Source organism: Lissotriton vulgaris, chromosome 11, assembly GCF_964263255.1.
Source record: "Lissotriton vulgaris chromosome 11, aLisVul1.2, whole genome shotgun sequence".
In the NCBI taxonomy this organism is placed as follows: domain Eukaryota; kingdom Metazoa; phylum Chordata; class Amphibia; order Caudata; family Salamandridae; genus Lissotriton; species Lissotriton vulgaris.
In genome coordinates, this window is record NC_141699.1 from 1003864787 (window position 1) to 1003890712 (window position 25926).

The following is a 25926-nucleotide window of genomic DNA, read 5'->3' on the forward strand; positions in this document are numbered from 1 at the left end:
TATGTTTGCTGGAAGAGAAGATAGGGTCGAGTGTGTGTCCTGCATAGTGTGTGGGGGTGTTAACAAGTTGTTTGAGTCCGAGATTGGCGAGATTGTCCAGAAGGGTGGTAGTGTTACTGTCGTTGCTCTTTTCCAGATGGAAATTGAGGTCTCCCAGTAGAATGTATTCTTCTGAGGGGAGGGCGTGTGGGGTGATGAAGTCAGTGATTTTTGCAATCTTCGCTGAATTTTGCACGGGGTCCTGGTGGCCTGTAGAGGAGGGTGCCTCTGAGTGTGGTCTTGGGGTCGGTGTGGATCTGGAAGTGAAGGTGTTCGGCGATAGCGAGATTGTCTTCTGAGCTGGTTGAGACGCGGATGGTGATCCTGTTTGGATGGTGCGGTCCTTTCGGATGATCTTGTAGCCGTCCGGGATGGCTATGGTGATGTCTGGAGCTGAAGAGGCATTCATCCATGTTTCTGTTAGGAAGGCGATGTCCGGAGAAATGGTGTCGAGTAGATTCCAAAGGTCGATGGCGTGTTTGTGAACCGAGCGGGTGTTGAGAAGGATGCATTTAAGGTGGGTGGTGTTGGATCTCTGTTTGGTGTTAGTTGGTTTGGTGTGGGTCTTGATGCAGGTCTATTTTCAGGAGTGGCAGCTGAAGGGCCCATGGGTGTGTCCTGGTGCTGCTTGGGCGCAGTTAGGGAGTCGGCCGGGGTTGAGTGCTAAGAGGGTTGAGGCGTCGTATGTAATGCGGGAGGGGTGGGTGATGCGTGGACCAGGGGGTCTGGCGCTGGGCGCTGGCGAGGCGCAGACGGGCGTAGACGGGCTTACCTTTGGCGCACCTTCGGCGCGACCGCTGCGCGTGGACGCTGCGCGTTGGGACATTAGTCATAAATGGATAGTGGGGGGGGGGGCGGAGCGTGGGCGGGTCAGCTGGGAGGCGGGAGTGTGGTGGAGGGGCGGTCTGGGAGGCAACAAAACAACAACAAAATGGCTGCAAACCGAAGTTGGAGCAGGACGAGATTGGGGGCACAGATAAGGAACTATCACAGATGCGGGCAGCGGCACAATCAGGCACAATAATAAATAATTAAACAAGCCATGCGAGCTGATAATAAAAAGCGCTACGGGGTTACACAAGCGCGATGTGGGCTAAGCACTGAAAGCGCTATGCGTGTCACGCAGGCAAATTGCAGGCAGCAACAAATTATGCGAGCAGGGCACAGATAATGGCAGAGATCAACAAAGCGCTCCGATGACACAGAATGAGGGCACAGATATTGGCAGAGATCCACAAAGCGCTACGATACCACCAAATGAAGAGGGAGCATAGGGGAGCGACCGCATCCGATCGAGTCAGGACGGTCACAGCGTGGGTGCTGAGAGGTCAGCCCCTAACTTCTCGTGGGTGGGCGGGTCAGCTGGGAGGCGGGAGTGTGGTGGAGGGGCGGTCTGGGAGGCAACAAAACAACAACAAAATGGCTGCAAACCGAAGTTGGAGCAGGACGAGATTGGGGGCACAGATAAGGAACTATCACTGATGCGGGCAGCGGCACAATCAGGCACAATAATAAATAATTAAACAAGCAATGCAAGCTGATAATAAAAAGCGCTACGGGGTTACACAAGCGCGATGTGGGCTAAGCACTGAAAGCGCTATTCGTGTCACGCAGGCAAATTGCAGGCAGCAACAAATAATGCGAGCAGGGCACAGATAATGGCAGAGATCAACAAAGCGCTACGATGACACAGAATGAGGGCACAGATATTGGCAGAGATCCACAAAGCGCTACAATACCACCAAATGAAGAGGGAGCGTAGGGGAGCGACCGCATCCGATCGAACACCAAGTACACACAGACCATCAAACACCAAGTACACGCAGACCATCATCAGAACTCCAGTTCATTCACATAGAATCTTTCCCTGGTATCTAGTGGTTTTCTGACCTCCGTTGGGGCAGATGGACCTAAAAGTATGGCCGATCTGCTCCAAAGGGTGGCAGAAACAGACTAAATATATAACCCCTCACGGGGAGCGACCCTTGCCCAAGGGACCGCTCCCCAAAACAACAACATTCATGTACGAAAAGATCCCTACTGACTTCTGCCCGGCCTAAAAATATATGGCTGATCTGCAGAAACGGCCTTATAAAGGGGAGCGACCCTTGTCACAGGTACCACTCCCCAATATCACCAAATCATTATTTCCCTGATGACTAGTGGCTACTGCTCCCCTAAAAATACAGCCGATCTGCCACCAATGGTGGTAGATATGGCCAAAATATATAGCCCCTCAAGGGGATTGACCCTTGGCCAAGGGGCTGCTCCCCAAAACATGTGCCATATATAATAAATCCCTTGTGGTCTAGTGTCTTCTGCCCCCCTTGGGAGCAGATGGGCCTACAAATACAAGGCTGATCTTCTCCCAATGGGGGGGGGGGGGGGACTGCCAAAATATTCACCCCCAAAAGGGGATCGACCCATGCCCAAGGTACCTCTCCCCAAAACATTTTACACCATATACAATAAAATCCCTGGTGGTCTAGCGTCTTCTGCCCCCACTTGGGGGCAGATGGGCCTAAAAATATATGGCCGATCTACCCTTAAGGGTGGCAGAAACAGCCAAAGCATTCACCCTCAAAAGGGAAGTGACCCTTGCCCAAGGGGCCACTCCCCAAAACATTATGTGTCACATAAAAAGAATCCCTGTTGGTCTAGGGGCTTTCACAACCATTGGGGGCATATGGGCCTAAAAATATAAGGGCAATCTGCCCCCAAGGTGGGGCAAAAATGGCCAAAATATTACACCCCCCCCCCCCCCCCCCAAAAGGGGAGTGACCCTTCCCAAGGGGTTGTTCCTTGTTACCATTAGTTATATAAAATCCCTGGCTTCTAATGAGTTTCGTTGGTACCCCCCCCCCCCCTCTCCGGAGCTAGAACAGCCTGAAAACAGGCGATCTAACCGCAGGGGGGGAGGGGGGGAGCAAAAACTGGAAAAGTTCCTGGTGGTCAAGTGGATGGATTCCTGCTCCACGATTGTGGACCTCACACGTGACCATGGAGCAGGAATCCTTTCAAAACAGGCACAGAGGAAAGGAAAAACTCTTTCCTTTCCCCTGTGTCTGTTCCCCCTCCACCAAATCGCCATGGAGCGCGTCCCTGGCAGCATATTATGATGTTAAGCATGCCAACGTCATCAGACCTCCCAGGGAAGGGTGGCGGGGTCCATAATTAGTGGCCCACAGGAGGAGCGCCAAGGCTTTCCTGTGGGTGGGTGCCTGGACATAATGGTTGCGTCCTCAGCACAGGAGTGCCACGACTAAGGACCTAACCATTACATCCACGGTACCCAAAGGGTTAAAAATCAATAACAAGGTTAAAAAAAAGATTTGGTAAAGGTCCGGTCATGATTCATAAATATAACTTTACATAAAATCATCTGCTTTCATTTTTCACATGGCCGTTCTGGTTTTTTTTTTAACTTTATCATTAAGACACATTTAAAGTGATTTCTTCTTGTATTTACTGTTTAATTAATGTACTGATATGGGGGAATCCTTCTGTCTTCAGGTGAGTTTGCTAATTTGAGTACCAGCAACGATTTTAAACTACTGCTCATGCCCAGTGCTTAATTTGAAAAGACTAAGTGCCAGGGCCCCATATATACCTCTAAAGGCAACTGCTGCTTGCACCGTCTACTCTCCATTCCAGTACTGACAAATGCTAGTACCCAAAGCTAGCTGCTACCCATCAAACTAACACAGAGAAATGTGACAAGCTGGTATATTCTGGGTCACCAAAAACAGTAAAAATGTCCTCGGCACGCATGCATTGTTTTTTTGTTTAGATCCATTGAATTGATGCATACCCTGCTGGACTACGTATGTTAAAAAAAAGCTGGACGACACTACCATATGATAAAGAATATCTTATAATGTTCCGTTAAAAAAAATAAAAAATTACTGGTGCCCCAGCAAACACTGACAAAAATTAAGCACTGCAATCATTCCTTTATAAAAACAAACCAGGTGGCAACCCTAAGTGGGGGCAAGGGCTCTTGTCAAATTAGGAAATATAGGTCTAATAGAAGAAGCTGCAGCGCAGACACTTCATGGCCAAGAGCAGTTCCTACATTGGTGATAGTAATGCATGCAGACTAACAATAAAACATGCACTACGAAGATGCACTGACCTGCTTTGATTGAGTATGTAGAACCAACCTCTGGCAGACAAGATGTGGTGCTTACATTACATGTCCTGTGTGTCTTTTCATCGTGCTGTTTCTGGAATGTGATACTGGCTCCAGAATGCTGGAGAGCAGGCATATTTTGAGCAATTATAGTTAAGCTTCCTGTAGCATCTCAGGGAATCTCAGTCCATCAGGCTCTGGATAGTCCTCACATTTCTAAAACAGCCGGGGATGCAGCCCAGATGAGCGAAACCATTAAAGATCACCACACTTTTTAGGGAAGAGGGGTCATTGGGATGCATTTGTGAGATGCAGAGGAGAGGGAGGAACAGCTACCATCAATGTTAGCAACAGTTATCAGTGGCAATTTGATATCTGTAACTGCATATTCAAGCAAAAAAGAAAGATTTGAAGCATGGATGCGTAATCTTCTGCACAATAATGTATTCATAAATGCTGTTACATGGATTTTTATTTGTGTTGACAAATATATTGCATTTAGACGGTAGAGTACAGATCTGGATAGTGGGAAGCACAATTTTGAAATTAAATCAACCAGTCTAAGAGCATGCATATGCTATTAAATCCAAACATGAACTTTATCCAGTAGCGGCACATGTTAAGGATGTGCCTAACAGGGATCAAAATGCTCAAACTTTGGTTGCACTGGGCCAACACAGGAGGTGGAAAAAGTGAAAAAAATGTGATCCAAAAAGGAGACTAAACTAATTCTTAAGATCACAAGTGTCAAGAAGTGTGGACCATATAGTTCAGGGCTCTGATTCTTTTATAGAAGGATTTCAGATAAATGCAATTGAAATTCGGTTGTAATTGAATTAATAGCTAGGCAAATAGTTTTCTAAATAATCTACTGTAAAGTTATGTTGTGCTTTTGATACTTTTACTTTTACGCCTAGCCATGACTGCTAAATGAGATTTATTGTCATGATATCTAATTACTTAGGTTTACTGGAATTGATGGTTGGTAATAGATACTAGTGGTTTTATTTAAAAGTACTGAGGTAAACAATAGTACCCCTTTATTAAATATTCCAGGAAACATGGATCACTCCTTTGCTTATGCCAAACAGTTGTACTGTGAGTAGCAAAAATGTGAAATCAAAACTAAGCGTGGTTTGTCTGTTTCTTTAGTAATAGTTACTGATTAAGATGATCTAAAACTTCAGACAATGTTGTGTAGTCATTCAGTGAGGAGTCATCTCCATAGACTATTCTTTATGCCTCTCTATAGATCATTTTCCTCAGTGTGGGAAGAAATAGGGATCCAGTGCTGCCATGTGGCATGACATAGATAGTTGCACTGGTGAACACATACATAAGCAGAAATTAAGTATTCCTTTTTTTGCTGGGTTGCATGGGGCTACAATCAGGATGTTACATGTTTGGCTCCAGAGAGGGAGCATCTCATGGGATGTTTTGTAGTAGGGCGGTAGTAGCGGGATATCATCTGGTAATTTGTAAATAATTCTTCCCCTTTCATATTTTCCTTTTCAGCCTCATTTGTACCTGTTGAAACCCATTGTCTGGTAAAACAACCACAAATGTCTTCTCAGTCAGTATCTTCAAAGGGGCCTCGCTATCAGTTTGTACAGCAGCAGCACCAACAACATGAGCAATCGCAGCAAATACAATCAGTGCAGCAACAGCAGATTCAAAATACTGCATTTCATAGCCCCCCACTGGATTCGCCAACGCCAGCACACTGTGGTGCACTGCAGAGCCATACAGAAGCACCTGTTTCTGGAAATATTACGTCACATCAGAGCTCATGTGTTCAAACTAATGTATCCTCTTTAACAGACTCTACAACTCAGCCTCGGTCTCCACAGAATTCTGTAGTTGTTTCGCCACCACCGACTCACTCACCTAGTAAATCGCCCTCCATTATTGTGCACTCACAATCGCAATGTTTTGTGCCTTCATCCTGCCAACATTTGCAGAATTCTCAGAAATGCACTTCTAATGGTGTACTTCCAGAGCAACAGCTGCCGTTCCCTAGCCATGTTCCATCTGCGCTACCTACACTTGTACATTTTGGGCCAATACAACAGGCAAAAGTGGCAACATCAGGACAGGAAAGTGCACCGCCTTTGCATGAACAGCATTCTACCACATGTTCAACTCCAGCCTTAATCTCTACTGCTATGCCACTGTCTGTGTCGTTTCCTGCCAGTGCTCAAAGCATGTCACTAAAGTCTATGCAAGGTGAACCAATGAAGCCTGAAATACTGTCACCAAGGAAGGTTCTGGTACACAATACCTTCATCTCCGAGGATGAACTTCCTGCTGCAGAAGCATTGGTCCAGTTGCCATTTCACACAATGCAACCCCCACAGACCGTTGCTGTAAACCTTCAAGTCAAGCCATCAATAGCAATTGAACCACCTCTGGTAAGTGTTTAGAAGTGGTTCACATTTCTTTATGCATTGCATTATTATTTCCTAAAACATTTGAAGCAACAGTAGACTGAGATAAAAATGCCTAGATTTCTGAATTATTATTCCTAATTCCAGCATATCGGGTAGTACTATGGTGCGTACTGCAAATGTGTGTAGGCAGCAGGTTTCACAGTCCGTATTCCATTGGTCTGTAGACAGCCTATCTGCCAGATCATATAGATCTTACGGACTCCGGCTTGTGGTCAAAAAGCTATTCCTTATGTCATACTTATCTGACTGTCATTCCTTAGAGCAAAGCTATCCATCAGATTACATGAATCCAACCGTCAGGCCTCAGAAAGCAAAACTATCCTCCTGAATGCTCAGTTCTGATGAGGTGAAGCTCATAGGTAACAGGGTTGTTCCTAAGTTTAACAGATGTAAGAGTTTACAGATTTATCTCAAAAGGTGCTCTTTGCATTCACAGATCATACAGGTTTCATACCGCAAAGCTATCCTCAAATCAGACCGGTTCCACCTGTCAACTTTCAAATCTGTAGCTATCTTACTTGTGACACAGATCTCACAATCTTATGTCAGACTGCAATGCACAAGTTAGAGAAATCTTACAGGCTCTGTCTTTAGGTAGGTCTCCTGTAGGTTACGCACAACCTACATGGACTTTTTGTAGGTTACAGATCTGCTCCTCAGTTACACAGATCCTACAGATATCAGAGTTAGATTTTAGAGCTGCCCCACTTTTCATCCAGACATTGCATGCCCATGTCAGACAGCAAAACTTTCCCCCTGGTTCCCTTCAGGTTCATCAGATCTGACAGTTTCTGGTTTCTATATACAATTTTACACATCAGATTGTATAAATCCTGTTTCAAAAACACATCTCTCCCTCACATTATACAATTCCTTAAGACTTCATCTGTTCATTTGTCATACAGTATAGATATCCATCAGATAATACTGATCCTACAGATTCTGGCTTTTGACTGCATGGAAATCAGTTTACAGAATCTGTTGGCAGCAATGTGATCACACAGTTTAAGGAGCTTTGAAAATCTCAGATCGCTGGGCTAATTTTAAAATACATACTTACTGGAGGCTTAAAAAAATCCTCCCTCACCCAATACTGGCAGTGGCTTTTTATTTTTTTCCCTACCTCCCTCCATATCCTGATCCTGATGGGGATGACTCTCTCGCCCTCTCTTCCACAATGATTCAGGCAGTGGATGCTGATTTTCTTTATCTTCTCTCTCACCCAATTCATAGAGTGTCCTCTTGTTTCTCCATCTTCGTCCTTGTCATAGCCTCTACCCTATCCTCACATTAGCTAAATTAGCTCCCATATTTACATTTTTTCACTGCTCCATCATGAAGCGTAATAAATGAAATGTTACATTTCTAAAGCGAAAAGTCTGCTCAAAACTGAGCGTCCCAGCACTAAAAAAAACAGGACATGATTAGGTGGAGGTCATAAAGAAAAGAACGGAGTGAGTGTAGAGAGAAAAGGCAGGTTTTGGTATATTTATGGAATTCATATTCACAGGTCGCAGTGTGGATATGCAGAGACAAAGAGTTCCAGAGTTTAGATTCACCAAAGGATAAGACTCACCACACACATGAAATCTGCAGAATCTAGGAATAATAAGCAGCCTAAGCTCGACGATCTCAAGGTTCAGATAGGGACATACCAGGGGAGTCTGTGGTGGAGATGCATCACACCGTTGCCCTAAAAGTAGGCCTGCGAGTGGTTTGGGTGTTCAGCTATGCGGAACTCCGCGAAGTGCAGAAAAATCTTCATTGCGCTGCACGGGGTTCCATGAGCGGCAGAGTGCAGTAAGTCTTGCGCTGATTTTTAGTGCCTGCAATTTGTTCCGCTCTGTAAGCTCAGCACAAACGACACCACGTGCATTGCATGAGCTCACTGCTTCTTTCTATCGCTCGAATAGATGTTCTACTTGAGCGGCAGCTTTCTCAACGTGAGTAGCAGGTTTCTCAACACGAGCAGTAGCGACCTGACGCAACCGCCCGCTTTGACAAATCTCGCTTGGAGGTAGTCTAGCGTATGATTCAACTTATTATGTAATGTAAGAGGGAAATTCCATACTGCTTCGAGGAGCTTTCTGGAACTTCCAGCTCCTTGCGGAGTGGGAAAAACTATGTGAACTGTGTAAAACTCTGCAAACTGTGCCCACGGAGCAGAATTCGTCACCCACCCCGACCTGAAAGTCAGGGTAAAGGCATTAAATTGGATTCTCCTGATATGGGCCAGAGGGAATGTTTCGTGCGAAGATTTGCTGTGTTGGCATAATAATAATCCGTCCAGCTGCCGCATTATGAATAAGTTACAGATGCTGAACAAGATAATTAGGATATATATATATATATATATATATATATATATATATATATATATATATATATATATATATATATATATATATATATATATATATATATATATATATAGCATGGAGCATTCCAAAATCAGTACACAAACCAGTAATACTGAAGCCCGTCTCTATGAAAAACGGATGTTTATTCAGTAATTCAGTGGCAGCATGTCCTTGTCCTGACACGTTTAATGTAGGTCTGAACTAGGGGATGGATAAGGTTGAATAAAGACCATCTGAGAACATTTTGAAAGAAAAACACATACACAAATTAAGGGCGGCACCTCAGACTTTGATATTAGACAATGCGCTTGAAAGGATTGTCTGAGATAGTGCCAAGAGTGATGGAGAGATCCAAAATTATAATTCTGTAGCTTCCAGAAGAGCAACGTCTGTGCTATAAAACTGTTGGAAGCCTATGTGTTATCTAATAAAGAACAGGCTTCTAGGTAGTGAGACAGTTATTTACTTTTTTTTTTTTTTTAGAACTTTAGCTGGATTAAGAAGCTGGTAGATTGGCCTGTAGTTTGATAGGATTAATGGATCTGCAGTAGGCTTCTATAAGAGCGAGATCATGACAGCTGATTTCATGGCCAGAGATACAACAAAAGAGGAAATGCAGGGGCCTAGCAGATATCTGAGAATCGGGCAAATGATAGTATGGCCACTGGAAAGATTCCATCCAGTGGCTACTTTTTTCTTTTGCCTTCTCTTTCACCATACATTTCCACTTTACATGGCCCCTACTCTACTTGGTCTGGACAGTTGCTGCTTATTTTGTTTATTTCAAACCTGTACTCCCTTTTCCATAACTGGCAACAACTCCTTGTAAAGATGTTGAATGTACTCACCTGTAAGCTACCATGATGGTAATATCTATGAATCATGCATACAAGCCCCTAGGAACGTCCCTTCAGATTCATGTGGCTTACTTGATGAAGTATCTATAAGCATCCTACCTGTGAATTGTGACTTATCCCATTAATCCTACTTTATGCATTTGCATTTTTGTTTCAGGAGTATATGGGTAAGCTAACATGTTGCTAAAGCAACATAGACACAAGCATCAATAAAGAAAAAAGAATTAAAGCAAAGTCTAACACTGTAGTCTAGTTAACATAGTGATACATGCATTAGTTATTCATTTTCAAAAGACTCTCTCAACTCAATCCCTTGGTAAGATTGAAGAGATAAAGAAGCTCTTTTCCATTTTTCTCGAATGGAGTGAAGAAACTCAGTGCAAGACATTACTAATACTTTTGTCATAGCCTGCAAGTTTTTCTTTCATATCTTTTGTAATATAGACATTGGCCCGGTCACATCTAAAAATCGATCCAAAGAGCTTCAATGAAAAAGGATTTTTGATCTCAAGTCAAGTCAAGTATACTTTTATTTGATTCATTAAAAAAAATCATAAAAGGATGGACAACCATCATAAAACACCGTGCTTTAGAATATACATTTTTTTTAAAAACCTAAAAAGGCTTGAGGTTGATGTCTGAATAAGGAGATACTTAATATTTTAAAAATAATGACAAATATAACAATGCATTTGGGAGAAAACTGCGAATTAATTGGCTGCTTGGCAGGGTCGCATTTTGCCAGTTCTTTTGCTGCGATTTTCCATAGTATTATGGCTCTACAGGACAGAGGAATTGACGATCCTCCGAGACATTTAATGACCGCTGCTCTACATGTTCTTATTTGTTCCTTCCTTAGAGCCTCCCGGATTTTTGATCTCATTATATTAACCCTTTCGACGCTGATGACGAGCTCAGCTCGTCATCACCCACGGGTGTCGTGTGCTGATGACGAGCTCAGCTCGTCATGCAAACAGCAAAATGGTAATTCCCAGCACACAGCGGGAAAACGCCTAGCAGCCAAGAGGTTAAGATTAAAGAAATAAGATGTGTCAAAACACTGTGAGTCCTCGCGTTGGCTCGCATTCAAGGTTCTGAGTTTTCTGAGCAATCTAGAAATCAGCATGAGGATATGACCAGAATTCTCCATAATCCTCACAGAACACTATAGTCTACCAAGGTTGTAAGTTATTTAGTTCCCTTTGGAAATGCACTGCATGTGGCAGCAGAGCACACACTGTTGCTGGAGCTGAGATGTGCAGTAGGTTGCCCCTTACTGATTTCCATTCCTTCCAACAGAGTTTTGTTCCATGATATGTATTCAGTCTCGTAAAATGGTCCCAATTTAGAGTTTGAGAAATGCAGACAGTCTTTCCAAAAACATCTGTTTACCTATCTACCGCCATGGAGGTCCATCTGTCCTATTAAGAATATGGTGCTTTGACAGTCAAAAGTCTGTTCTAATTCTTTCACACAGTTTTCCTAGTTTATGAGAGTACACCCTAAACATGACAAAGACAGTGACAGAAAATCACTTCTATGTCCACCGTATTTAGATTATAGTTTCAGTTGATTGACACAAGAAGGTTCATACTTTGCACCTGTGTTGAAGAAAAAAGGAACTTAAAGCAGCCAAGTCCAGCCCAAAACAATCCTTAAAAACATACTTTATGAAGATTTTCCTACTACTCCGTGTCCTGGGACTCTCTCTGGAATTGGTGAATGAATAACAACACAAAACACAATAAATTACAAGGTAAATACAACATTTTAAACTATTTTAAATGCTCATTGTTAACTACCAGTGGGGTCAGGACATCGATTGGAATGGGGCATAGGGCAGTATAGGGGCAAGTGTGCGAGTGCCGGAAGCTCTGGTATCAAAGGAGCCACTAGCAGAGACTCAATGTGTGTGTGTGGCAGATAGGGCAGAGTGCATGTCATCCAGGATGTCAGTCACTTGAGACAGTTGCTAACTGACACCCTGTATATGATGCAACAATGCTGTCCGATATAGAGGTTCTCAGGAACCTCCATTGCCTCCTCTGACACCAATGCTGGTGGGATTGGAAAAGTGGGATATGTGCCAGGGCGAAGATGCTGGCTTGGCACCGAGGAGATTGGAATGATGGTTGGAGTGAGTGATTGTGGCTGCCATAGAGTCTGTGAATCAGATGGGTAAGTGGTCTTATGGGCAGCCCTCTTTGCCACCAAAATGTCCTAGGTGCAAGTACTGTGAAGTGTAGCCAGTATGTCCCTTGTTTACTGAAAGCAAACATGCACTCATCAGTTACATACTACAGAGGTAAGTAACAGAATGTACACTTTTTGAAGAGGTGCACAATTAATACATTGTAGCTTAATAACCTCAAGAAAAGGCACACAATGTGGCATCGTTAAGGCCTTTTTTGAATTTGGCGACTATTTGCTTTGTCACAAACGCCATGGATATCCCATTTGTCTTAAAAGTGTATTATTTTATTTAGCGCTTGTAATAAGGCGCATGGGATATCGGTCATTCTGTGACTGAATACCCATCAGCAAACCTTAAAATCATGCAGAATATCTGTTAATGTACTAATTTCAATCAAAGCTAACATTTCCTAAGTATGAATAATTGTTTACCAGTGTAAAACTCTGTGTCATATCTGTAGAGTTTTACAATCCGGACACTCTGGCAAATGTGACATACATTTGTTTCCAACACATTACTAGTTAGATGCATGTTAATGTACTTGAAATGTATATGTATTGGAGTTTATCCATATTCGGTCACTTGCCAAACTCAAAATCAAGCACATATTGGTATTTTTTAATTATTATAATATTATTGAATGCAATGTTCTGTGAATGATGTTGACTCCTAGCCCATGCCCAGCATTCACGTTTCTAATTATCTGCTATCATACTTTCAGGATTATATGGAACTAATCTCAAATAAAGAGAGTGCGTGTGTGTGAGCCTCCTTTTTGACAGTAGTGTGTTCATACACTTGCCAAAGTCCTGGATGTACCATGAAAAATACACTCTCAAATATTGGGAATGGGATACTATCCATGTCTCAAGATATTTTTATTAGCACTTTAGTGGCAGCACAGTATGCTTAATAGAGATATGAGCATGCCAAACACTTTTAATGTACACCACAAGAGTGTGAGTCTCAAGAGCTACCTGATGAAGAGACCTGTAGTGATACATCACGCAATTCTGGATGGAACATTACTAGGTCACTTACTATAACAATGAAGTATGATGCAAGCATCACTACAAGACCGTTTTCTAGTTTTTGGGACGGCATACTCCATTAGTAATGTGACAGATATCCCATCGGCAATGTTACAATGGTATTTATACCTATGTTACTTTTTGCCACATTGTTATGGAATAGTAAGAAACTGAGGATTGCTCATAAAAAGCTACGGTTTAACTCTAATGAAGGAGGGTGCTGACTTCCCAAATGGCCTTCTTGGCTGCTCAGGGTTCCCACTGAATACAGCCTCCTCCTATTAGCCCTCCTCCTATGAGCCCTCCTATTCCTTTCTTTCCATGTCTTGAAATGTGGATCCAAAACTCCGCTCCCACTTTTGTCGGTTTTCGATGGAGCCTTAAAACAAAATTCAGTTTGCAAAGGAACACTGTCCTCTTTTAAAACTGCAAGTTTCAAACCATGCTGTGACTGCAGAAAACAGTTGTCAGTCACGGACCTGCACGAGGTGCGTCATTGGTGCTTGGGTTTGGGCATGACTGTAAGTCATGCGATGAGTGCACCTCATGCTCTAGTGACTGAAAAGCAGAGGTGTACAGCACATGAAGTCACAGGCTCCTGTGAGTCCTACTCCAAGTCAGGGGTGCAGACCTGCATTTGCTCCCGATCTCTGATTGAGGGGCCAGTTCTGCAGTAGCTCTGGCTGCGCTAGAGTTCCCAGGACCACTGATGGTGTTGCAATAGGGCAGTGCCTTTAAGGAGGCTATGCAATGTATCTTTGGCACTCTTCCATCTCTCTCTGTTGTACCTTCAGCCCCTCAGGCTCCTCAAGGACTCGCAACCTAATTACCACTAGAGAATCTGTCTTTGACACCGTCCAAACTTCTTGACCCGTCATGGGTTCAGCACTGACCCCAGTGCAGCCCCCACAGCTCTGAAACCCGTCTCGGTCCCTCCTTCATGTATATTGGTGCCGACACTGAATGAGAGCTATAGCTACTTTAGGGCGCAAGTTTCTTTACAAGCAATAAGTATAAGTGGTGAATTTCAGGGGATTTATGCGCTTAAAACTGTGTGTTTTAACCAACCTTTTCTCCTGACTATAGAGTCCATTTAACCTTTGTTATTCCATAAAATTTCTATGATTTTTTATATAAAGTAAGATAATATTACAATTCTTAACTATAACGTCACAATAATTTCGAGCTTTTTTCAGTGAACTTCTCTCTTTTTTTTTAATATAACGTTAGATCCTATGCTGTGCATGATGTGGAGTTGGGTGCGGCCTGGACCTACGGCCAGACCTACTGACTCTGTCAAGGGTTTGAAAACCGAAATATAAAAAGAGAACCTATTGGTTTAATCAAGGGGTCAGCACATCAAAATATATAAAGTAGTCTTTGTCAGAAGTCACCAATAACTATAATTAGATGTATATTTTATAAATTCATGCATTGCAATGTTTAATAGAAGTGATTGTCATAAATATTTTTAATAAGCACTTTTTTAAAAAAATGAGCATATCTTTGATTTTTTTTTTGCATTTTTCAGGCTATGAAGTGCAACTATAGAACCAAGCATGAGCCGTCCCTGCACTCCAGCTTTTAGTTTATTGGCTCAAAAGAAATCAAGTTTGGGGCCCATGGGGAATGCCCGCAGACCCCTCTCCGCCCGCTCCACAACCAGCCCTAGCAACGCAGGGTATTCCTATCCTGCCCCTTATATGTATTTATAAACTTTTTGCAGGACAGAGGGCTGAGTTTTAAAATAGCTGCCATATTGTTGATGTGGTTGCAGGTAATAAGATCATGTCTTTCGATCTGTCAGATGCACGTATCCTCTGTGGTGTGAAATGTATAAATATTTTTAACCTTAACTTCTCTAAAACTACCAAACAGATTTACACCAAATCTCAAATATCACCCTTTCTGGACCAAGATCTAGCTTTCTCCTAAATTTAATGTCATTCTGTTCTGCAATTTTGGCTGTAGTTACTTATGCCTACTACCCTTCCTGAGGTATAGGCCATCAACCAGAACTTTCCAGCCATCTCTATCTTGGGCTTTTCTTTCAATTTGATTCCAGGTGTAGCCCATCTCCTTGCAGTCAGCCTTGAGACTTTGGTGCCAGGTGTCTTTTTGGCTTTCCTCTTTTTGTTTTTGATTGGGGGTTCAAGGACAGAGCTTGCCTGGGGGTGTATGACGCGGGTTTGAGGAGGGTGTGACCTATCCCAGGGTCTTTTCATGATTTCTACACGGGCAGAGAGTTGGGAGGCTTGCTGCCATAGATCATTGTTCCTGATTGTATTTGGCCAGCGGTTTTGGAGAATTTTCCTCAGACAGGTGTTAAAGAAGGTCTGTACTTTGTTGGTGGTTGTCACTATTGCCCTCCTAGTTTCTACTCAATACAGAAGAATTGATTTGACATTGGTGTTAAAAAAATAACCTGATCTTGGTGTGTTGCGTTAGGTCTTTGGAGCTCCAAATCTTCTTTAGCTGAATGAAGACAGCCCTTGCTTTGCCAGTTCTTGCCTTGACGTCGGTATCTGTGCCGCCGTGATTGTCCTGACACTGCCAAGGTAGTTGAAGGTCTCAACCTTTTCCAGTGCACCACCTCAAAGAACGACTGCAGGTGTGCTGGCCGTACTAGTCTTCAGGATCTTGGTTTTCCCCTGTGGATCTTGAGGCCAAGCTTTCTGGCTGTGGCTGACACATTGTTGGTCTTCTTTTGCATCTGCTCATGGGTGTGGTAGAGTAGGGTCAAGTCGTCTGTAAACTCCAGGTTGTTGAGCTGCGTCCAAGCTGTCCACTGGATTCAGTTTTTTCTCCCTGCTGTAATTATCTTCATGATCCAGTCTTTGGCCAGCAGGAAGAGAAAAGGGGAGAGCAAACAATCAGTGGCAGCTGCCTCGAAAAGGGAATGGTGGATTAAAAAAATAAACTTACCTTCTCCGCCACGCTGGCACACGTCTCTCCTCTGTCCGAGAAAGTAGGTCTGCTGAAAGCACCTGAGGCACCCAAGCTTTCAGACTCTACCAGCCAATCACAACGCGGTAGGAGCAGCATGGTGATTGGTCTGAGCATCCTGTCTGGATGCTCAGACAGTTCCTGGGAGCCTGGGCATGTTCACCACTGGGCTGTGCAACACAGCTCAATGGAGAACATGGCAAGTGCACATGATGGTTTGGTCTGCCCTAGAGGGCTGGCCAAACAGTCATGTGCACTTAGAGGAGTGCAAACCACTCCTCCCCGTCTCTGGCGTCAGAGCCCCGCCCGACTCCCGCATAGAAAAATAAAATGATAATAACTTCCTGCTTCTGTATTACTACTGTACTTAGAGGGCCAATAGTTATCGAAATAGAACACCGACTTTTCATTATATACCTTGCATTGTAGAATTTGTTTTATTTGTTATTGTGCCTCTTACATTTTTTTCTATTTCAGTCTGTACTTTAACCCCTTCCAGGCTCATGACGAGCTGGGCTCGTCATGGTGTAGCCTCCTCGCACGCTGATGATGAGACCAGCCCGTCATGTAACATGGGTTTTTTAAAATCTCAGCATAGACTGAGAATTCCACTAGCGCGCATGTGGTTAAAATATTATCTTCTCTGCGTGGTCTCTTTGTATATCTCTCTTGCTGAGTTTTTGGCTGTCTAACACTTTTATTTTAAAATGTCAATTTGTGAAACTATAGTAAATGTTGTACACACTGATATTTCTTTATTTATGAATATGTATTCTTGTGAAATTTGTAATGTCTGTGTTGAATAAATGAGTAGCAAATATATTACGTTTTATGTGATGCATGTATGGTAACAAAACATTGCTAATCTGAATAATTATGTTAGAAAGACCACATTTCACACATTGGCCCTTATTATGATGTCTGGTGGAATGCACCGACAGCCTGTCTGTGGCCATCCACCCAACATACAGGGCATCGGTCTGACCGCTGCATTACGATGCAGCCAGTCGGGCCACAGAGGTTGGTGGTGGGTAGGATCCCATTGGTGCAGCTGTTGGAATCCTAACCCTACAGTGGAGGCGATGCCTACGCAGACACCATTGTAGAGATTAGGATGTCACTTTCTGACTACTTGGGACCGCATTGAAAAGGCAGACGGACTGCTCAGTGGCCCAGGGGGCACATGTGGTTCCCCCACGCACATTCATGCACAGTGTGCCAGACACCACATTGTGTCTGACACACTCTGTATTAATGTGCACAAAGTGCTCTATTGGGCCACAGTGTTATAGAGTACTTTTCCGCTCAGCGGGCACATCATCGTAATTGGCCGGACAAACCGCTGTTTGCCTGTCGGGTAGTTATAGGACCGCCAAAGTGTTGGCAGCGATCCGACTGTCCGACATCATAATGATGCCCATTATTTTTATTCATAATCTTATATATTTATAATATCAAACATAATTTATCATTATTTAACATGACATAAGATTTTCAGAGTCTCAGACAATAATTTAACTTGTATGTTTGATTCAAAATTAACACTGAGACAACGGTCGTTTAGAGCCCTTTTCAAGACAATCCATAAGCAGATGTGAAATGTGTGGAGAATAGTCTAGACACTCACATTAGAACATCACTTCTGCATCTCTTGGTGGCAGGTTCTTTTGTGTTGTCGTCGACCAGACCATATGAGCAACTCCTCCTAAGAGCCACTGAAGCAGCTGGAGTTTTAATGGGGTTGGTGACAGGTGACTGTGTGTGCATCAGTGTCCCACTTTTCCTGGAGCTAGCAACTGTAGATACTTTTATTGGGCTGGCTGCAGATAGTGCTTGACAGTGGAAAGCGGCAGCTAAATTAGGGCCTGATTTAGATCGTGGCAGGCGGGTTACTCTGTCACAGCGGTGACGGGTATCCTGTCTGTCGAAATATAAATTCCATAGGATATAATGGGATTTATATTTCAGCGGAGGGGATATCTGTCACCTTTGTGATGGAATAATCCATCTGCAGAGATCAGGCCCTTAGTCACTGGTGCTGTCGATGTTCTGTAGCCATCCTGCACCACCCCAGAATTTAGAGTAAGGACACACACATGACGCTCCCGGAGATCATTTTGAGCTCCTTTGGTAACATTCTGCGCCCTCGTTATATTATCCTTGCCCCTTAGGTCATCATTCTGCACCAGCTGGTCCTCCTGCACTTATCTGCATCCTTTAGATCTCTATGCAATGGTGTTGACAATAGTGAAGGCACCCTGTGCCTACCTCTCTGCAGTACGTCCTGCCCCAGTCCTTTCCAAATCACCCTGTAACATTGACTAGGGTGACAATGAGTGGAGAATGTCCTGAATGCTCAGCCTATGTTATGGCTGTGGTTGTTACAGGAGTGGCCACAAGGGTTGGGGTTGTGAGGTAGCATGAGACTTTTGAGGGAACCGATGTAGGTAATGGAGACAGGACAGTCATGGATGTAGCTGATCTTGAAACCTGGGAGCGAAGCCTAGGGTCCTGGCTACACACACCTTACATGCCAGGCTGGCCATCAAGCTCATCCTCCTTTATTTATTTATTTATTTATTGACATTTGTAGAGCGCGGCGAATACCCGTGGGCGTCTCGGCGCTAGTTAAGGGATGGATCAGCAACTGGGTAAAGAAGATATACAAGGCTATTGGTCAAATAACCACGTCTTTAATAATATTAATAATATTTTATAATATTTTATAATATTTTATAATATTTTATAATATAATATTTTATAATATTTAAATAAGTACGTCTGACATGAGTGCTGCACTCACTAAAGGCTTGTGTTCTTGTTGCCTCAGGCAGAGAGATATTTGATGTTGTTGACCGCGCTCTTGCCTTATCACCTTGTAAGATATGGTAAAAAATATTTTTGTTTAAAATAATAGTTGCTACTAAATAAATTGCCATTTTTAGCTAATGAACATTTGCTTATTCATGTTTTTTATGCCAATCTGTCATTGATTTTGCTCAACCTACTGATGAAACTGAGGAGCCAGATTTAAATCTTAACAAGTATATAAAGAAAAGTATTGTGGGAAAGATGGATGCTGATTGAAATGAAGTGATTTGGAGGTTCACATCTAAGAGCTGGCCTAGTGTGTGTCGGCAGTGGAACCTAGAATGAATTGGCTCTCATGCCCCAGGATCCATCATACAATGTCTTAGCACCACTTTGTGAAGTAGAATCCATCAAACACTTGGCTGTCCGTGTTAGCAATGCAGAATCGTCCTAGGCTCCTTAGGAAGGTTAGTTTAGATATACAGCACACTCGCATTCCAGTGTACAAACTAGTGTCCATTAAAGATATTTAGAATAACAATAATTCCTTTTTAATTTTAAATGAAAGTTAGTGATATATTGAAGTAACCAGTAGTCAATAACATGTTTTATTTTTAATGCAAATTTATATTTTTCTAATAACTATTCCTGTCCTGCTTCGTTACATTGAGGGCATTAAAAAACATGTTTCGTGAATATGAGGTACTTCCCATTGTGACCAAAGCTCACACATTTTTTTTTGTGTGGGAGATTGGTAAGTGGTGCCACTTTACAAGCCAGTAAATGTTTTGTTTGTCCCCCTAACATTTCCTTTTATTTAGTCACACAATGTAGTGCTCTTCCTAGTTATTATTTCTGAATCAGCATAGCAGTGTGAAGATTACCTTACAGAAAATCCCTAGTGCTGGTTGTAGACTGCCATTGCTTGCTTATGTTTTTTAGCTACACAGAATTTTCAAGTTCTACTTCGGTCGCATAGTGGCATGTACAAAATAACCTTTTCAGAAAGACCTCCACTTCTCCAGAATTTTTTTTCTCTCATTGCAAAAGGTTCTACAGAGGATTTGTGCCTTTCATTTGTACATAGGATCTTTATTAGAACTTAGTGAGTATTAATTCAAATGTAAGGAATAGCAATTTAAACAGTTGCTAATGAGGATCTACGTTAAATAACGAAGTACTCCATGTTCTGTCTAGGTTAATCAAGTCAATGAAGCACTTGGAGAAGAAATGCCAGAGGCTGATACAGATGAATCTCTCCATATATTGAGGACTCCAACACCACCCACCTTATCTCCACAGTGTGTTTGTAGAGGAAATGGAGAGGAAGTTGCCATGGAAAATAACTTGACGGGTGATTATTGGGGTGTCTCCATATATTAGAAATGTGATTCATGAAAATAGGGCATGTGGGCTGCTTACATGTGAGTGAATTGTGCTCCTGTGTGTTAAGAGTTTACCTATAGAGGTAATGGTGGTCTCATTACCACAATTGCAGCATAGTTCCTGGTCTCTTGAGCATGGATGTTATTTTGGAAACATTCTACCAATAATCATTACTGTTTTTCCTTAATATAAGGTGTTGATTGTCTTGAGATGTGTCACCGGGAGTGATGAGGGCACTGGAGATGTCTAATGGCAAGGTTTTTTCCTGCCTGTGATGAGGCACCTTTACTTGTGTGCCCCCCCTTTTTGTCTGGAACAGCCTTACTGCGAAGAAGGCACCCTTCCAGCAGAGTGATTGCCGTGTTCCTAGTTTGCTGACACATTTCTGTGTGTGTGTGTGTGTGTGCGTGTGTGTGTGTGTGTGTGTATATATATATATATATATATATATATATCTCCTGATTTTCGCCTCTAGCACACAGGAATCGATTCTCCCAAGAGACGATGCAGACCTTGATCACATGACACATGATCACTTGATATATATATATATATATATATATATATATATATATATATATATATATATATATATATATATATATATATATATATATATATATATATATATATATATATATATATATCCACTGCAAAAATCAAGGGTTACAGGGACGTTATAGATAGGCTCAGATTTTACTCCTTCAAAACAGGAGAAATTCAGCCGTTATAGTTACCTCGGTTAACTATAACTTGCGCCCCTGCAATGCACTGCTTATGAGCTCACATATTATATCGCTCATGACATGGTCAGTGACATCACTGATGACATCTCAAATTACATCACTGATGACATCATCCACAGCATCTCTGACGCACTCACTCACACCTATATAGAATCCTTAATGCACCCACTGCCACTCCCCCACAACCATTCACAAACCCAGTCACAGAGCCATACCAGTACTTACACACCCACTCACTGATTCATAGATGTACACACACATTCACTCACTCACTCATACTGACACTCATATACCCACTCACTCACTAATACAGCAATTGAAATATCCACTCATACATCCATACGGGCACTTACACAATGAGTGAGTCAACCATAGAACTGCTCACACACCTAGACACTCACCCATACAGTCAATTACACAGCCACTCACTCACTCAAATGGTTACACACACCCACTTACCTACGCTAATAGTAGCACATACTCACTCACCTATCAGTTAGTGCCAGAAGCACACACTCATTCATATAGCCACTCTAACATTCACTCATTCACGTATAGTCACTCATATACCCCATCACACACCCAGTTACTCACCCATACTGACACTTGCAATCACTGACACAGCCATATGGACACTCAATCACCCATACAGCTTCTGAGACACGCACACTGTACCCTATACAGCCACGAACTCACCCACTCACTCATCCATAAAGTCACTCACACACCTCCTCACCCTCAGACACCCAGACAACCATAGAGGTAGTCAAACAACTAATCAATCACCCATATAGCCATTCATGTACTTACTAATACACTCATATACCCACTTAGACATCTACTGACAGATACACTCATTTACGCAACCAGTCACTCACCTATACATTCCCTGAGACATCTAATCACTCACTTATACAGTCAGTCATGCACCCACTGAGTCATCCATACAGACACTCATACATCCACTGATTCACCAATACACCTTAATATATATATATATATATATATATATGTGTGTGTGTGTGTGTGTGTGTGTATATATATATATATATATATTAATTAAACCCAGATTGGTTCCACTCTCCTCTTGTTTTTCGGCGCTGCTGGCAAGTGCGTCGCTTCACGCGGTAGAACCAAACCGCAATATATCCAAGCTGCGTTTGCCCCCAGGGCCTCCCGGGTTCAAAACAAAAGAAGCCGCCAACAACCGTGATCAAGTGAGTTGGGAGCTCACGAAACGCGTTGGTTTTCGCTGTGATAATATGCTGCAGAGGTTCGAATAATAAAACTATGGATTTCTGAAAAACACATTGACTGGAGTGGCGGCTTCTTTTGTTTTGAACCCGGGAGGCCCTGGGGGCAAACGCAGCTTGGATATATATATATATATATATATATATATATATATATATATATATATATATATATATATACACATATACACACACACACCCAGATGATTTCTCCGCCAGAAGTAAAGAGACCGGAGGGACACAGCGGGGAGCCAGGAAGGTTAATTTATTCAAACAGCGACGGCATGACCGGTTTCGGCTAGTGTGCCTTAATCATGTGCCCATACTGGTTACTAGCACTACCCGTTTTTCAACTGATCCATCACATTTCCTATTGGCGGAAACCCAGCTCAGCCGATTGGTGACTGTCAACACATGATCACAGCCTTCATCTGTAGACTGCAATTCCCAGGAAGCACCATCTTGGCTAACAGGGTAAGTGTATGTTGTCGACTGATAAAAAACACAAAGTGAGTGCTGGCGATCCTGAAAAACGAAAATCGGTGCAGTTTAAAATGTCCCAGTCACGATGCTGAACTCACTCTTCAGCATCGTGGCCCCCACACGTCTCACCCCATTTCCCAAGTCCTGTGAGACTGGAGGTATGACTGCAGTGAGCTGACCTCACCGTGAAGTCACAGTCTGCGACTGACAGCAGCTTTTCACTGTCCTTGGATGCGGGGGCCAAAGCGTATCCAATCCCTTGGAGTCCAAAAGCCGCGAAGCATGTTCCCACAAAGCTCCGGCCACAATTGAGACGGGTCCCCCAAGCACGCGTGAGAGCTAGCGCGCTAAATATCCACACAGATGATTTCCCCACCAGAAGTAAAGAGACCGGAGGGACACAGCGGGGAGCCAGGAAGATTCATTTATTCAAACAGATATATATATATGTATATATATATATATGTATATATATATATATATATGTGTATATATATATATATATATATATATATATATATATATATATATATCTGGAAAACTCGAACCACTTCCTGAATTTCCGCAGCAGCAGACAGGCGAGGAAAGAGACACAGACCTCCGAGGTATTTCAAGTGGGCAAGATGATTTTATTGCAAGTGACCCAACCACAATGCGTTTCAATCCCGTAAGCCCTTGATCACGTGTCACAAGTGAAAACACCATCTACTATTTTAAAGTGAGTTATGCCCCTCCTGGATCTTAACGTCACAGGTCACATGTGCATAGGCACTGAAAACATACTTGTGTGGCTGCTCCCATTAATGTATACTTTTACATGAAGGCAGATTAATACAATAAGACACACACTAAATTTGTATATACATGCTCAATAAATAATTTAAACAAGCATTGGAAATGCAATAGGTCTCGCATTAGGAAAGTTTGAGCTATTGGTATTGTAAATGACACTTTTTTTATTTATGTGTTGGTTTTGAAAGTAGCAAAATTAATAGCTTTGTCAGTTACAATGTCAATAGTTTTAACTTTTGCAAATGTGACACCTATAGCATTTGTAATGCAATGTGTGTTGATAAAACATCAGTTAATTGTGTGTTAAAATATCGATATTCTCATAGATATACATAATTAAAAAACAAAAGTCAAACAACAATTCATTTTCAACAACAGTGGTGGTTGGCACGACAAATATGCCCAAAGCATGCATAACACGCAAATTCTAATGGCTTGTTGACGAGGAAATGTGGTACGTTGCTGGTGCTGTCAACAGTGGGCTGTTTGTTGCTAGGAAAGGATAGCAACGGGAGCCTGGCAATGCTTCTGCTTGCGATGCTGTTTCGTTTGTGCTAACTTTTTTATTTAGATAATGGGGACTACTCACCGGCATCTTTTGTTAGTTAAGTGCTACTTAATGCACATACATGGTGCTGGGGTTAGTTAGTGGTCAAGTTGACTGCTAGCTAGCATGAGATGCAGGTTTCACCGACACCCGTATATTACGTAAGCGACGCTACGGGGCCTGAGATGGTGTCTCTTGGGGGAACAGAAAGAAGGTCCATCGGGGAAGTACTTGGCTTACACTGACCTGGAAGCCTCGTCTGCCATCTCTACTGCCAGGAAACTTCTGGACCTTCCCAACTGCAACCAGCGAGCACACCGGAAGTGCCAGAGCGGTGCAGCCAATCAGAGCAGCTCGGGGGCAGATGGGAGAAGGGGAGGGTCAGCAGTTTCCCGGCAGCTGGAGCGGCCATCTTACTAAAGGTAAATTCTATAGTCGCTGAAAAGAGGCTACGTACGAGCGTGCGGTGAGGTGTTGCTGGGTGACTGTTCGTAGAAGCAAGACTGTCATGGTGTATTCCCGTGACTAAAGAAGCACGCATGCCAAACCCGATTGTATACGCTACAGATCACTGGCAGCCCTCAACATTTTAAACATGTACAGCACTTTGGCTGGGTCGATCAGCACCTTGGCTGGGTCGATCAGCACCTCGTGCGTGTGCAATCAAATACATTTTGACGAAGGTTGGCGACTGTCTGCCTGTGCCCTGTGTAGGCTATTGTTACTTATTCTACGGCTGGGCTGCTTCAAATAAGAATGACCTACGAGGTAATGACTACATCTCAATACGTAGAAAATAAAATACCGGAGTATTTAAATGGGCCCAAATTTTCATTTTGCTCTAACTTCCTGAATGTTCATGTTTCATCTTTGAGAGGTGCGACATGGCAGGCAGGGGGGGAGAGTAGGAGGAGGAGGGGGAAGAGAGTAGGAGGAGGAGGGGGGAGGAGAGTAGGGGAGGCACGGCCTGGCGGCCGTGCAATCAAGAAGTGAGGGGGCGGAGCTGGGGGAGGCTGTGAGAGAGAGAGTAGGCAAGGCAGGCGGCTGGGGGCATGTGCACGCGCTTTTAAGCTCAATGCGCATGCGCATTGAGCTTAAATTTCTCGTGCACTGCAAGGAATCGCCACGATTCCTTGCAAGTTGGTTAAAGAGTGGATAAGCCCCCATAGTCTCGCAAGCTCGATGCGCATGCGCATCGACAGGCGAGACCTAAAAACATGTAAAGTGCTAAGTGTCAAGATATTTGTAAAATAATAAATACAAATCCTGTAAAAAGTTTCATTGGATAAATCCAAGACTGCCAGCATGATGATAGCCATAATGTTTTCATATTACCGGTTAAATCCGATTATTCTCACAACCAACAAAACTGCCTGTGAATTACGTGTGCAAGAAAATATATGCTCAATCTTGTCTATATTTTAACATTATTTCATCTTTGTACACGTATAAACCACTAATGGTGAGGCATTGTGCAAAAAGTGCATATCTTAAAACTAAAGTGCAAGTGTAGATAGTATAAATTTCTCAAACAATCCAATGTATATTATAGGTCCAACCATCTGTACACGAGAAAACAGATTGTATTTCTAATTCATACAGAAAAAATCATCATATTCAGATCCTAAAAACATTTGAATATATGTAAAAGATATATAAATACACTTTGAGAAATTGATACGAGAGAAAGCCAATACATGCAAATTTTCACAATTAATGTATTTACAATGTATTTACAAATGGACGTATTTCATAATATTATTTACAGGTAACTCAACTAGTGAACAGAGGGAAATCTAATGTGGCAGCTTTGTATGATTTATAAGAAGCTGCGCATATCTTCAGTCGTATTTAAACCGTTGGGCCATTTACAATCTAGCTCTAGAATATATTTTGTTT

At 42.7% G+C, this 25926-nt stretch overlaps 1 protein-coding gene across 2 annotated transcripts in view; it reads left to right on the plus strand.

Annotated features, from left to right (window-relative positions):
- The window catches only part of PHC3 (polyhomeotic homolog 3), a 499049-nt gene that overhangs the window by 293243 nt on the left and 179880 nt on the right, over positions 1-25926 (plus strand). For both annotated transcript variants that reach the window (XM_086944295.1, XM_086944296.1), the window contains 2 exons: positions 5687-6582; positions 20018-20174. In XM_086944295.1, the coding sequence (XP_086800421.1) occupies positions 5687-6582; positions 20018-20174 (1053 nt within the window). The remainder of the gene's footprint in view (positions 1-5686; positions 6583-20017; positions 20175-25926) is intronic.